The following is a 16045-nucleotide window of genomic DNA, read 5'->3' on the forward strand; positions in this document are numbered from 1 at the left end:
TAGAACTTTGAATCATGCAAAGCTGCTATACAAGAGTCACAGAACAATGATATACGTAGGACTGGAAATGCAGTATAATAGGTCTCCTTTAAGATAAAGAAAAGAAATCTAAAACCTCTTTCTCTACACATGCTTTTCTTTTTTCTTTTACTGATATGAACCTTTGTGTCGGAAATAAAGTTAAATTGTAAACTGTAAAAACAAACAATAAAATGAAAATGTCCATGTCCAGTAATCCCAACATTGCTTGTTGCTATATCATTTATATCCTATACTATGGCCAAAGGTGGATGATGGACAAATTGAGGGTGTCTCCCTGACACAAGTATGTTATCTCCAATTCAATCTTCAGATCCAGGTTTGTGTGACCAGATCTTGTTGCTGCTATAGTTAGGGCTGGGCGATGTGGCCAAAAATGTTATCATGATAAAAAACATTTCGTATCATTTGATATCTATAATTATCACAATATATATCAAATCATTATTTCTTTCAAGTTTAAATGCAGATTTTTGCTGCTGAGTGAAAATTGAAAATGAATGAATTAATTATGTGGTTAAACTTTTCTTTATGGTCAGAATGTGACAAACACTTGATGCCAAGCAAAATAAATATTTTAATAGAAAAATTAAGTGCTAATTGGTTCATGATTCAAATGAATTAAAGCAAATATTTATTGACAATATATTGAACACTTATTGAGGAAAATTATATTGTAATAATTATCATTATTGTTTTATTGCCCAGCCCTAGCTATAGTTGTGGTGGAATGGCTTCAATGATTGTTATTTTATCGGCAAGCTGATCAATAAGGAAAAGATTTTCATCATGTATGTGAGTGTATGTATAGTTTGTATATGTGCATGTGTGTGTTTGTGACTCTGACCAGTAGGGGGACCCAGTAGCAGTTGAGATTGGGCACTTCCTCCTGGAAAACAGGGATCTTCCTAGTAAAGAAGAAGAACGCAACCACACCTGAACCGCACACGCACACGCACACACACACATGCATACACAGTGACACACTGTCTTGCTGTCTACATATGTTCTCAAATCTCTGAGTTATATTTTTCTGAAACAAATAATTATATTTAAAAAATAAGTTGTTGATAAACCACTGGATTGTAAAATTGTTTTGTGGGACATGAACCTGACAGTGGCTCGACCAATGCTCAACACTCAGCCTTGCATTGTCACTTACCAACTCCTCCTGCTATCAGCACTTTGCCCAGAAACAACAGAAAGTCTGTCACTCTGTCCAGAACTGCAACCCTGTAGACACAGAGTCAGGAAGTTCAGCCCTGCTACTATGGAAGATTTTATTGGACTTTAATATTTGTAACCCACAGAAAACAATCCACACAATGTGTACTATGATGCACAAATATTTTACTATCTACAAATATGTATTTTTATTTGTAATGTGTAAAATCAAGTGCTGAGGGGTGTACACTTGACAAAGAGTTTGTCACAGTCAGCCATGTTTTTGGTTCAGTTTTGGCGTCAGGCATCACCATGCACCTGGAACGCTTAGAAAGTTGTTGAAAGTCGGATATTTCTACATTGGACATAAATTCTTTAACCTCATTTTTTGAAACTTTGGCCAATGTATATCATGAACATCTAACATTATAACATTGTAGATAATTCATAAAATGTGGAAAAGCATAATAGGTCTCCTTTAAGCCTCCTTACCTGACCACGTTCCTCATGAGGAGGAAGAAGGCTTCTCGAGCTGAGGTGCAGAAGTTCTTACCATAGACTGCCACCTGGTGGAGAAGAGGCAAAACACAGCTGTCACAACAACACAAGGTTGTTGTTGACTAAATGAACAGTGGATAGCTAGTATTACTACTACTACATACTACCCATGCTAAAAAGCGCTACTTAAAACAACTCACCATGATATAAGCATTACGGTTCATGTGGCGTATGAATTTCTCCAAACACCAGAAACAGCATTTCAGACAGTGCATTATGAACTTGGACAGGCTGTTGTCAGCACCTACATGGATCAACATGCCCAAGATCAGGATAGTGATAGCAGCAGCAATTAAATTAGTAGTGAGGAAGTAAAGAGAACCTGTGCTTATGTGTTAGTGTGTGTGTATGTAAACCTTTTAGTTTCTCCTCCAGGTATTCCAGTATGATTCGGACCAGTTGGGCAACTGCAAGAATTAGAGAACCAAATGCCAAAGACCCTGTGTGATACCTGAAGACAGACAGAGGAAGAGCTCAATACTTTCTTACACACAGTCTGTTATGTATTACCTCCTCTGGATAAAAGAGGAAACATGGTCTCCTGAGTGTGTCCTGACCTGATAGCCCTGCAGAATGATGAAAGAAGTGGGAACGGTGTGATATCATGAGGCTTCCTCTTGGCCCAGTAGTAGCTAGAAAACGTCCCAGCCAGGGTGCACTGCTCCAGGGCCAAGCTGAAGTTGACCAACCAGAGGAAAACCAGCAGGTTGGACAGCTGCAGCAGGAAGAGGTAGCGGTGGTAGGATGTCTCCCCGCCATAGAAGGCAAACAGACACTGAGAACCCAGACACAACGCTGTTTTGGAGATGTTGGTTCCGTTGAAGGTCTGACAGAGACGAGAGAGGGAGAACAGAGGAGAAGTATTTGCTAAGTAGGTTTGTGCAATATGAATCTCATTTATTATTATATTAATTATTTTAGTGAGCAGACTGAGGTTGTGTGGTCTGATAATGTGAAGGGTTGCACAACATACAGTATGCGTTTCTACAGAAAGTACAAAGTACTAAGACATTTAAGTTTCTTTAGTTTTTATTATGTTCTGGGCATCATATGCCTTTACTGCTTAGCTGACAGTAGAAAGATGACACATTGACGGATTTTTGTAAAGAAATAAAAAAACAAAACAGAGGAAAGTCTGTGATTACTACTCCTGTAAGAATTTGTTTGTTTGACAGTATGCTTCAAATAAAAAGTACTTGTTGGCTTCTCTAGCAGCATCTAAAACACCTTTTTGGTATAGAGAGCCCAAGTCCCTCCCCTTCCGGTGGACCACCATGGGACCTTATAGAGAGCCTAAGTCACTCACTTCCGCTTCCAGCTCATGGGACCTTATTTTGGAAAAAATATGTACAGTACTCAATGGCGAGAGACAACTTATCTTTTTATCTGGTTAGAATTGAACCCTGAATTACACATATGATGTTGGTCAATTTAAAATATAATTTTGCAAGCCAAGAAAGCCGCATTTTGTTGTACGCACGTCTGGATGACACTTCATACTGAACCCGTAAGTACATGCTGTCTGTGTATGGAGTAGGCCAACTCATTTAATGCTGTTTACCAGACACTTAACGGGTCAAAGCATACCACAGTTTACCATCAGGGAAAGTTTTTGGACTACCTTTTTAAGATTCTGCAGCATTTAGCAGACTGAAAATGTAAATGGGTCTGGCTGCACATCAAAAATACACATAGCATGAACTCAAACACAGTTTTAAGTTACTTTTCTGTCATTTCACTATAGTGCAAATCCACTGCAGACCTTAAAATATGGACAAATGCAGTTTGACCTGAATCCTTAGTCAACACACTCCTAAATATATTGTTTGACTTTGTTATGACTTCAAAAAGCAGAACTATAAAGAAATTAAACAGGTGATAATATACTGTACCTCAGGGTTGCAAGTACTGTTGGCATAGGGGCAGCTCCCATCAGGAGACATCACTTTGTAGATGGCTTCACCTGAGGAGGCTAGGTAACTGGGTTCACAGTGCTGGTTAAAGACACACATGTCTTGTAAAATAGAAAATCCAATTCTGTCCTCTGGAAAGTGAAGAGTTTCACAAATACATGTTTTAACATGAGCAAGAGTTCTTCAAGTGAATCTCTTAGCTCTGAAGTACAAAATGTTCCCAGAAAATCTAAATGTGTTTCTCTTAACATTTTTCCTGTTGTTGCTTGTGATCACTCTGAAGGATACACGGCAGTAACCGCCCAGTAGGAGATGCAAACAGTCAACAAGAGAAAAGTGATGACTGGAAAGAAAAGCGTGGACATGATGTGACCGATGGCTCTGCAACAGGAAACCCATAAAGCCAGGGAAAAAACTGTTTATTAATAACATGATCACATAATTTGAAGGACATTCACACATGTAATTTCTCTGATTTTTCATTTGTCTTTAGAGTTCATACTTGCTAGCCTCTCTAAGCAGGGCGATAGCCACTCGGACTCTTCTCCTCAAGAAGATCAACATCAACAAGATGGAAGCTTCTGTCACTCCCAGAGACACCACTGGCAAACACAAACAACAGAAAGTTTATACTGTTTATATTTTCAGGGCCAAGACAATTGCATTTTTCATTTGTTACATTTCTGCTTTTGCTTTTGAGTTTTCTGTTTTGATACTCAGGTGCGTCAAATTATTTCTAATTTTTCATAAACTCATTTTGTCATCTTAGTCTGAATTACTACAGCTTTGTGGCTGTGGTTGTTGGCTGACTAGACCTATACAATTTAATGTAATAATATATAACGTTGTTGGAAGAGAATTTGCTCATTCTTCGTAGTCATTCTTCAAAACAATCCTTTTTTTTTTTTTTTAAAAGAGAGTTAGTACACACGTTAAAACAACATTATCTGATTTACTTCTTGCACTTGTTGAAAATGAAAATGAGTCATAATGTATGCAGACCGGTCAATGGTTGCCTGCTTCCTAAAGAATAAAATGGTCAGCAAATAAATGCACAAACGTCTCTTAATTAACACATTAGTTGGAGGTGTTTGTCCCATTGAAATGAAAATTCCGCTTTGTTGACTGATATTGAATATCAAATTGCAAACAAAACATTTTATTTATTTATTTTTTTAGGGAACTTCTGAACAGTTCCTCTCTATCCAACATCTAGTTTGAACTGGCTATGCATAGAAAGGTAGGTAGACACCATCAAAATGTAGTTTCTTAAACAAACTTGCAACTCACTTCCCAGATTGGAAACTGCTGCACAATCCGTCCAAGAGAGCAAATACAGTCCTCTTTAGAAAGATGAAAAGTTGCTTTTCACTAGACTTTTGATTTTAAACAGAACTTTTCAAGGCCTATTAAATGATATAGAGATCTTGATTTAACACCGGCACTAAATATCCAAAAGTAAGAATCTTGATAATAATGACAAAACAGACAGACTTACATAATATGATCCACGTCTGTGTGAGCTGTAGATAGACCTGCAGGTCAGTGTGCAGGCCAACTTCTACAATGGCAACATCAGAGCCTGGTCTGTGTCTGATCTGGGATAACTCCGTGGAGCAGTACCACATAGCTGCATACACAAAAACAAACACACAGATACACATTCAATGAGTAATCTGAAAAACACTTATACGATGTTTCAGAAATGGTTTCACTACTTCTCCCAGTGCTACTTCCATCACGTCATGACATAATTGAGTTGTTCCTTTCAAGTCAGATCACTGCTGCCAGCACCACCTGACAGCAGCAGGTAACAAAGCTTTGAGGAAACATGTCATTCAACTCGGAAACTGTAGCAAAAAGATATAAGATTGAACTTGTCCCTGGCTATTCTTCATACCTGATGGCTCCTCAAACAGCCCCATTAATCGCTAGATTGTTTCTATCCAACCAGCAGTATAGTAGCTCTCGACTGAAGCCTTTCTAGTGTAACTCTTGTGTTTTTGTGACTGCTTCCCTTCTTGTCTTTGTTAAAGTGTTTTTTGCTGTGTTCGAGGATTCCGGTGCTAGTGCCTCGAGTCAACCAGCAATTACTAGCCACTTCAACTCAGACCACTTCTGCTCACACTTCCACCAGATCGCTGTTCTCTAGCCATCCTTCTAAAAGCCCTAAGTACACACCGTATGCCAGCAGCAGGATGACAGCGATGATGGTAGTCCACAACAGCAAACCAGCTGTGAACCTCAGCAGCAGGATGAAGACCAGACTAACAGCCAAGGATAACAGCAGACCTCTGAAACACAAATTCAAGAGAGTTAAAAACATCTTAAATACAATCTTAAAATAATACAGTTATGTATGTAGATGCAACTTGAACTTGAAACTTGAAATAACCCTTGTCATGTGAAATTTGTTCAGATTTTGAAACATTCAACAATCTTCACATGATTCATCTCACAGTGACTCTTCTAAAACTAAATGATTTCAGGCTGACAAAAATATCATGCACATTACTTCAACAGTTGCAAAGTTATATAATATAGGTTCACTTTATTGCTGTAACATCCATTAAAAAGTTATAATCCTTAATATTGAATGAAAATCAAATCCCGTTTTTGTCATCATCGTAATTTTTTCTACAATGGCCATTGATTGCATTTACATTCTGTAATTATCTCTCTATATAGTAGTTTTTATTGGTGGAATAGTGGCAGAGTCAGGGGGGAAATTGTCTCCCCATTAAGAAAGATGCTACTAGAGGTACAGCAACATATTTGAATCTCCGACAGGATTGGTCAGGATGAACTGACAGCAGCCTCTCTGATCATGAAAGTAATTCGTTAAAAGCACAAACACATAGCCCATAAAAATCTATTTACGTATGTTCCATCATCCCCTGTGGTTCGCACCCTGCAAACAATCTCGACCATCGGATTCCCGCAACAGGAAATAACATTACTCTTTTACTCATTTGATTTTCTGCCACTGAAATGTTTGTCGGTGTTATTAAAAAAACAAAACACCACTTCATATCAGGTTAAAATGCGTTGCAATTTAACCCTAAATAATATTACAGATTTTTCTTTTGTACTGCATTACAGCAAAAAGCAATACATTACTGTAATTGCGCTAATTTTGTAACGCGTTATTCCCAACACTGACGAGAAATTGATGTCCTAACTAAAGATCCGTGACATGTAAATGTAAATGCGCTAGACTGGGGGCGTTGTTTCACTTATTGCAAATGCAAATTGGATTATTGCATTTTCATATACATTTTTATTCCCATAACACATGTGGAAAATTATAATGCTATTGTGGAGTTTACATTATAATTTTAGTAAAATCCTCTAAAGGGTTCCATAGACTGCTTTACCAAAACAACACAAGTTTGTTTGGCTGCACTATAAACAGATACACCAGCTTGTTTGCTGTGTTATTGATGATCAGGAGTGAAATTTTAAGGATTACAACTTTAAATTTTGACAAATTTGTGAAGCACTATGACATATCTGTTAAATGGAACAAACATGAAACATCAATGAACCATTCTCCCCTCGACCCCTTCATCCCTCCATCCTCGACCCCTTCATCTCTCTTCTCTCGACCCCTTCATCCCTCTCCCTTCGACCGTTGCTGTTCTTTGTGTGTGTTGTTTGTGTAGTTACATGAGTATCCATGCCCATGACTTGGCGTAATCTTCCACTATCTTCATGCCCAGCTCCTTAGTGTCCATTAGTTCTGTTATACCCCTGTGTGGAGGAGAGAGAAATGAGGGTTAATATGCAAAAGTAGGAATTTGACTAGAAATTAAAAGGGTCCTGAACACAGAGAGAAAACAGAGACTGGTCCCTTCGATGTTATATTAAAGACAAACACAGTATTTTTTAGAATCCCCTAGATGCTGACAAGGTAAGGTCTTGATGAGTTATTTTTCAGCAAAATATCTGACCTCTTGTACAATGGAATTTATATTTGTAAGAAAATGTTCACACATATCACTATTAATTTTTCTAATGCAAACATCTTAAATGCTCCCTTCCTCAACCACCACTTCACTGCCTAACAAACTATGAACTGTATTTTTTCTTGCACATCTGGAAGTTAAAATACAAACTTGTAGCTAGTCTCCTGTAGCTAGAGAGTATGTCACCAGTCAGCTGTCTGAAAGTAAGTCACCCACGGGGTCTTCTGGCTTTGGGGGAGGTGTTGATTGGTGCAGTTAGTTTGTTGGTACTATTGAGTGATCTTTGACTAATCAGCAAAAGAGACGTTTTAAAGATATGTAAAAGAAGAAGTTACAGTACTTGGCAGCATGTTGGAGTTCAGTAACACTGCGTGCCATTTCCAGAGCGTCTTTAAACCTGGTTCTGTTTGCTACAGTCACAGTCCCATTCAGCGTGATGAAGTCTGGTAGACATCTCTGGAGAACTGAGTCACACAGACACACACACACACACACACACAAAGACATACATGTTCTTACATTATTATATATGAGTGCATTATTGTTAAAAATATCAAGGAGACTTGACATTTAGAGCTGTATGGGAGTTGTGTGTGTAATGATATAGGAGAAGAGAGAGAGAGAAGAAGGAAGAGAAAAAAATATTTCTAGGGAGATGAAGATGTGTCTGGGTGGAACTGGGACAGGTCAGAGTTTTTTCGATTTATTTATTTTTCACTTTCCAATTTATTCTATCATTCTTTTATCGATTATCTATTTATCTATTTTGGTTTAATTGTGTTTGGATATGTTTGTCCCCCCCCCCACAGACCCAAAGGAGGTTGCTTCCTCCAGGTGTCACTCTATTTTAGGGAGTCGCTGGTTATGGACCGGGTGAAGAAATGAATAATATGTAATAGAAGATAGATTAATAAGTATAAATACAAATCAATAAATGAGTAAGTAAGCAATAACATAAATGAAAAAAACAAAAACAAAAAAATAAACAATTTAAACAAAACATTTTAGCTGATGAGCAATTCCATCAATTGTATAAATGTAATCAGATTTATATGATGGAGCACATGGACAGGTTATTGGAATGATTTTGGTCAGCAAAAAAACCCCCAAATCATGGGGAAAAATTCTAATTCTGACATAATTTGTTGAAATTGTTGGAGAGAGAGGTGTCTCATCCTTACATGGTCTGCTAGGTACAATCATGGAGGGACAGTCCTCATCTCGTAGAACCTGAGACACTGGCTAGAAGAAACAGAGGAGAGACAGAAGGGTTAGAATAATAGTATGTAATTGTTTTATGGACAAAAAAAAGTATTTTATTTGGTCTCATGTTTAAAAAGGGGGAATTCGGGTTTACTGCAGGACTACATCACCAGCAAAGATGCAGAGAAGTTTTTCTGAGGACATGTATTTCATGTATCAGTACTGGTACCTTGTCAGGGTTGTTAAAGCCAGGCTTACAGAACTGTCTGTAATATTCCCAGGAACTCTTGCCGAGTTTGTGCTGCAACTGCATCTCAGTGTAGGTGGCAAACTTGTCTGGGCACTTTGACACACACATCTAAAATAGAAATTTCACACAGACAGATTGTTAATTTATTTAGGGAAGCTAATTACTACTGTTATGGGATCACACCTATGGATCAAACCGATAATTTATCAATGCAAGTTTGCAGTCAACTTGTAAACATTAAGCTACTTTCAGTAACAAGAACTTTTTTTATTGACAACAACAATGTTGTTTAAGTTAATGAGCGATGTTCAATATATCTGTGTTGTTCTACAGTGTTTGAAGTAAAGAGTGTCTCAATCCTATACTCATTAGCTTAAACTGACATGATAAATCAGGTGCAGCAGATGTGACCGTGATAAACTGATGCCCTGTTACTGCAGCAGATAAACACATCATTCATTGTTAATAGAGTACCTGAGTTGTGGGGCACTGTAGGTTGATGAGTATAGTCGGGTTGGTACATTTCAAGATGTTGAAATAGAAAAGGATGGGTTTCTTCCTGCAAAAAAAAGTGTTAATGTTAAGAGTCAGGAATTATTTTGCGATTAAATACTGTAATTTGACTTTTCTCTAGTCTGCACTTTCTGCTTCATTTCAGGTAATGATTTCCTACATAACCCAGAATTTGTTCCTTTGTGCAACCCCAAGCAGAGAGTGTTGCTTTATATCAAAGCAGAGTAGAAGAACTTTAAAGTTTAAAGTCTTGTGAAAGTCTAGCCATGTTTGTGGTCCCTTTGGCACTGTTTACTTCACTTGTTAACTTCTGAAACACCTGCTGGTGCCTCAGCCTTAAAAATTTATGTTTGCAGCCACCCATTGTTGAAATAAGCAGAAATGTATTTAAAATTATACTGGAGATCCTGCAGCTTCTACAAAGCATGAACACTGAATGCAGCACCATTTCCAGTTAATAGAATAGTGCACAAAATATCGTTTCTCTTTCTCTTCTTTGAGGTATTGGAACAGGTACAACATACTATTTTGGACACCGCCTGTTTTTTTTCTCTTTTGTTAGTCTAAATTCAAACCAACCTAGAAACATCAAGAGTTTGAGAGGCTAAATAGCAACATATCTTGCAATTTGGTGACAACCCGGAGGCTCTAACACGACCTGCCCGAGGAAATTAGGCTGTCGGAGTCAGTGTCTTAAGTCTCTTCTAAAACCGAACTTTTATCTGAAAGCAAATCCTGATTTTATCTGAGCTACCTGCTTATTTTTATATTTTATTCTCACTTTATCGTTTATCCCGCTTATTTTAATGTTTTATTTTGTTGTTATTTCTTAATGTATTATGTCATTCACTGGGGTATTTTATTTAACCTTTCTCTCTATGAAGCACTTTATATTCTTCTTCTTCTTCTTCTTCTTCTTCTTATTATTATTATTAGTAGTAGTATTATATTGACCATGCTGTGTGTATGGAAACTGGACTGTCTTGAGGGGGAAAAATGTTTACTGTAGATATACGTAATATAAAAATGAATCATGACCTGCTATCACACTACCCACGCTGGTATTTTTTTAATGTGATTTTGTACCTTCTACGTTAGGCAATTATCTAAAGAATTATTTAATTCTAATTATTTAAAGAAAAAATAAAGAAAGAAAAAATACACTAACAAACAACAAGATAGTTAAGAACTCCAGTTATGGCTTGTCTTTGAACACGAGCAGTGAAAAGGCATCATAGGACTCCAGTAGAAGCAATTTGCATCAAATATTTTACTCCTTCTTAAAATCATAATTCAGTCAAATCTGAACATACATATATTCTTTTGATTACACTTCCTGAATATATTGTTACCTCTGAACTATCAAGACGAATCCAGGCTCTTTTAATATCAGTGGCTCATCTGCTGTGTCACTTATTGTACGGATAAAGAAAATAAATCTCTTCAGCATGAATCACCAGTAGATGGCAACACAAACAAGAGAAATGTACTGTGTGTTTGTTGATTCTTCAGGTTTTAAGGGTTTCTCTGTCTGTATCTCTCAGTCACACATCCCAGTGAATCCTCTGACACACACCCTTATCACTCTCCTGCAGCCTGGTGAACCAGATGGTTTCACTTATTACTATAGTTGCATCAGTTTTTTAAGGAGAAGTTTCTTTTTGGACCAGTCCCATGGAGAATTGAACGGTATCAGGCACAATGCTGAGCATCAGATTTAGATATTGAAGAGATAATTGACTAGACTGATATATTAAATACTTGTACTGTAAAATTTTCTAATTATAATTATTTTCATTGTTCCTAGTAATTGTTCCTCGAAAAAAGGATTAAAACTTCACGTTTTTTTGTTTGTTTGTTTTTTACATTTGATACTTTATTTATTTTTCTTTGATACTGATTTTGTATTTGGTTTTTGTCAATGAATATATTTCTTTATTGATCCTAAACATAAAATTACTTCTACATATTTTTGACCTAAGGTGCGGGCGTGCACACACACACACACACACACACACACACACACACTTTTACTGTTGTTTTCTTTTGTATCATATTTTAAGCGTTTGGCAATATTGCTGTTTGACATTCATGCCAATAAAGCTGAATTGCATTGAATTAATTGTTTACAAGAGACAAAGAGAATGGGTATTAAAACTGCCAAATGCTTGTACTACTATAATTTTGGTTTCCTCCCAAACAGAGATGGAAAATATGTGTCCTAATTCAGGGATTGGATCTTCTGAAGTCTGCATTTTTGGCCAGAATACATCACAGCAGGTTGATAAGTTCTGTCCCATATCAAAGACTCCTTCAAATGCAGCCTTATTTTGCCTGAATTTGGAGGACAGAACCAGTGTATTATTAGCAGCCTTGGATATCCCATAATCCATTGTGCAGCCTCGAACTTGTTAACTGGAAACTAGAAATTCTGCAGATAAATGGAAGCTGGTATGGATATATCTACCACCTGTTGCATGATTTGTTAGTACGTTAAAGCGAAAGAAGAGAACTGTAAATTCAGATTCCATGGAACATGTCCCAGTTTATTTCTGGTATGTGCACTTTGATGGTCATTTGAGGGCCACTTTGTGCAGATTATTTGGGGAGGAGGCTCACTGAAAGACCAAACATCCTAGAATGTTTGTATTCAATCTTAAGAAGAATGTTTAAGTAAAAACAGCCTTGAAAATAGACCCACAAGTGGCCATTGCAGCGTACAAATTTGCGCTCTTTCGTACTCACAATCACACTATTTTGAGTGCATACCATTACCATTTTGGCAAAATGCAGTGCACTATGAGTACCCAGAGTGTGGAACGCGGCTGTCACACCCTTATCAACTGAAGTTTAAAAAATCACTCTAAAACTAATTAAAGCAATGATAAAATATCATAATATCATATCATAAGCTATTCTCCTGAAATATTTCAGTCCAGACTGCAACAATTATGTGATACTGGCAGCATGAACATGTTATACAATATCTGATTGCTACTAAAGAAACTGCTTGTGTAAAATGTTCACCTATAACTCAAGATCAGCCGGTAACTGTCCATCTCTCTAGTGGAAAGGGGCTTCCTCTCTGGATACCACTGCGTCTATAGTGACAGTTCTGAGAAAATCTCAGCCTGGTCTCACTAGTTAGGTATTAGATACAGGTATTAATATCACAACACAATTATATAATAACCAATTAATAATAATGACCTAATAACAAAAGCCCGTGCAGGGTTTAAAGGGATCTGGTGTGTAGTGTGTAATAGTGACTTACGCATTGGTAGTTTCCTTCTGACCACAGAACTGGCCATAACTGTCTGTTGGATGGAGTACCTTCCTGGGATCCCCATGTAACCAGGCTGGACAGACAGACAGACAGACAGACAGACAGACAGGTCATTTCACTGAGAAACAGGAAGCAGATATGCTGCATCCTATAAGCAGTTATACAGTGTGGAGACTAGAATTAGGCCTAGGACCTAGGCTCCCAGTAACCATGGGAGAAATCTGCATTTGTGTGTGTGTGTGTGTGAATTATGAAGTTTGCTTTTTTTCAACCTTCCACTATCCCTCAGTGCCAAAACCCTGCAGTGGCATAAAATAATCAAACACAAAATTACTAATAATAACTAATAATTAAAGTGTAATTCCCGGCCACATGCTCCAAACAAATAGGAGACAGCATTTCACCAGGCTACTCTCTAAGCCATTCTGCTCCTCGGATCTTTTCTAATCACATCTAAAGTAAGAGCTGATCTTTCTAATAACCTCATGAATTAAGCTTTGTCCATTGCTTCAGCACCTCTATTCAATCCCAGCTTCCTGGAGCCCAGAAGAGGGGCAGGACCTAGCTGGCACAGCGCTGCATCAAAGTGTAGAGATAGGCCTGGCTGTGCAAGACTAGTTTTTTGTTTCAATCTCTTTCATCCTTAAACTTGCTATTTTTAGTGCATAATTGCGTTCACTTTGACAAGTTTGGCATAATTTTCAGTGCACCATGAGTACCTGGGTGGTACACTCATAATGGTCAAAAAGTGTGGACAGTTTTTTAGGACTCCCGGTAGAGTGGACCACTAGCATATTTTCAAATTTGTGAAAAAAAAGTGGATTTTGTATAATATGGGATCTCCATCACCTTGTATGATGATCTGCGGTAAGGGGCTTCTCTCTGTCACTGTTTAGACACGGCTGACAAATATGTGGAATAATAAACAGCATTGATACTGTTTCTAATAGTTGTAGTGGATGGGCAGATTTCATCATGTGTGTTTGGGGGGGGGGGGGGATTAAAGCTCGAGAGAGGTAGAAAGAAATCAAAAGGATTGGCAATCATGGGATGCATATTTCATCATTTGTCAGAATCAGATGTTTATATCATATATAATATATCATTTGTATCAGTGTGTTTTCTTGCCAGAACTAAAATTCTGGACTAATCTTACACACTGTACCTTTAAGTACGGTAGTATTGTACATCATTACTACAGTACATTTCAACATACATTGTGTGTTGTTTTGAAATCTAAAATCAATGTAAAATCCTGCAACATGTATTAAGAGTTTTGGTCGCATTAATGCAGTTCACAGGTGAGTATCAGTAAATTGGGTGATGTAATTAATGACAAAGGTAAGAGTGAAGAGATTGTGTTTATACTTCGTGTGTGTGTGTGCGTTTGGCAGTGATGAAAGGAAGGAAGGGGTTAGACAAAAGACAGATGGGGGCTCAGTACAAGGTGCAGACGGGGGGAGGGGGGGTGCTTGAGAGAGTGAGGGTGATGTCATTAGGAATGATGTCATCCGTGTTTGGTAGTAAAAGAGCTGGAGTGGAGTGATTTAGGAAACAACCCTCTTGTAAGTAAGTGTGCGCCTGTGAGTGTGTATGACTATGTAGTTACGTCTGTGTCCATGCTCTTTATGCGTTAACCCATATAATCACATACAGTGGAGAATGTGTGTGTGTGTGTGTGTGTGTGTGCGTGTGTAGAAATGTAGGCTAGTGTGGTAAGTAGTCTGTGTGTAAAGTAGGATTAGTGGATTCATGTCTTTATAGGCTGATGTCACCAGTAGCCCTCAGAAACACACATACACACACACACACACACACACACACACACATACACACACACACACACACACACACACACACACACACGCACACACCCACACACACACCAGTGGACCCTTCTCTGAGCCACTCACTCAGAACTCCATTAACCATGTCTGCTCCATACTGCTCTTTGGGAATGAGCTCATACTAAGATATGAGGCAACACACACACACACACACACACACACACACACACACACACACACAAACACACAAGTTCGTCCCTCTATCCCTGTGGGGACATCTCATTGACATAATGAATTCTCTAGCCCCTTACCCTAACCTTAACCATAACAACTACCTGCCTAACCTTAACCCTTCCCCTAATTCTAAACTTAACGCCATTGTAACCTGAACCCTAAAACCACGTCTTAACCCTAAAAAAACCGTCCGTACCATGATGTGGTAGTAGGAATAGCACTTGCTGTCCAAATAGCAGTAGATGAGAACAATATTTGCAGAAGCCTATTCGGCAATAGTGGAGCCAGGATAGATGGCAGTGGCAGATAAGTTGCACTAGACAATTCTGGTTCTAGCAGCCTTTTAAATCTTTTTGCATGTAGGAATGAATAAAAAGGTGGTAGAATATACTGTATGTCATTAGTTCTGTAAATCAGAGTTTCAGATACTTTCTATTCTGAAAGGAATGCAAATTCAGGAGAAATACTGAATAGTTTGGACATTTTTGCACATCTTACATAAAAGACAAAAAAGGAAATCAGCATTTGAAAGCTCCCAATGATCTAACCCTCGGGTGAGATACATGTACAAGTAAATGGGAATAAGAGAGTGAGAGTTGGGACAGTGATGATCTCATACTTAGAAGCTCTGCCTGCTGTTTGAGAACACAGGAACAGGAGACTGCAGCTAGAGCTTCAGGAGATTCTTACATTAAAACTGCCTTCAGGTAAAATGATGATGAAAGATAACGTTTCTGACTGTGCCAAAGACTTGATAAAAATACTATATTTCTGTTGTGTGGGGACAAAGGATTTGTGAAACTTGTGAAAGTACTGAATTGTTCAGCGTCTAAGTGAAGCAATTCAGGAGTTCAGGAACTGTTCTCCTGGGGTGCGTTTCCTAAGAGCAACGTTGCTAACTACGGTAGCAACTTCCTTGGTTGGAACTATACAGTTGCGACACAACTGTTTCCCAAAATCCTAGTTCGAACTATGGAGGTAACTAAGTTGGTAACTTACATGGTATGAAGCATCGTTAAGCGACTGGTTCTACTCTGACAACTATGCCGTTTACCAGCGGGAGGAGGTCAGAGTTAACTGGTTTTATTAAATTAGCTTTTTACTTTAGTTTTTGGAATTACAACTTGATT

At 38.0% G+C, this 16045-nt stretch overlaps 2 protein-coding genes across 6 annotated transcripts in view; one reads left to right on the forward strand and one right to left on the reverse strand.

The window, feature by feature from the left end:
- The window catches only part of LOC123985790 (choline transporter-like protein 5-A), a 15182-nt gene extending 2163 nt beyond the window's left edge, over positions 1–13019 (reverse strand). The window contains exons 1-18 of one of the 4 annotated variants that reach the window (XM_046073665.1): positions 12883–13015; positions 12636–12748; positions 9570–9654; positions 9075–9203; positions 8824–8884; positions 8040–8106; positions 7344–7427; positions 5856–5968; positions 5173–5304; positions 4177–4276; positions 3963–4055; positions 3654–3741; positions 2319–2587; positions 2118–2212; positions 1902–2005; positions 1696–1769; positions 1202–1272; positions 887–975 (exon numbers count right to left, since the gene is read on the reverse strand). In XM_046073665.1, coding sequence (XP_045929621.1) covers positions 887–975; positions 1202–1272; positions 1696–1769; positions 1902–2005; positions 2118–2212; positions 2319–2587; positions 3654–3741; positions 3963–4055; positions 4177–4276; positions 5173–5304; positions 5856–5968; positions 7344–7427; positions 8040–8106; positions 8824–8884; positions 9075–9203; positions 9570–9654; positions 12636–12667 — 1686 coding nt within the window. In that variant the 5' untranslated portion in view covers positions 12668–12748; positions 12883–13015. Of the gene's footprint in view, positions 1–886; positions 976–1201; positions 1273–1695; positions 1770–1901; positions 2006–2117; positions 2213–2318; positions 2588–3653; positions 3742–3962; positions 4056–4176; positions 4277–5172; positions 5305–5855; positions 5969–7343; positions 7428–7982; positions 8107–8823; positions 8885–9074; positions 9204–9569; positions 9655–12635; positions 12749–12882 lie in introns of those variants that run through there. The other 3 variants (XM_046073663.1, XM_046073666.1, XM_046073667.1) reach the window with 3 other exon arrangements.
- grm5b (glutamate receptor, metabotropic 5b) overlaps positions 1–16045 on the forward strand; it is an 87947-nt gene that overhangs the window by 56156 nt on the left and 15746 nt on the right. The gene's annotated exons all lie outside the window — the stretch shown is intronic.

The sequence above is a fragment of the Micropterus dolomieu genome, linkage group LG17 (genome assembly GCF_021292245.1).
Source record: "Micropterus dolomieu isolate WLL.071019.BEF.003 ecotype Adirondacks linkage group LG17, ASM2129224v1, whole genome shotgun sequence".
Lineage (NCBI taxonomy): Eukaryota > Metazoa > Chordata > Actinopteri > Centrarchiformes > Centrarchidae > Micropterus > Micropterus dolomieu.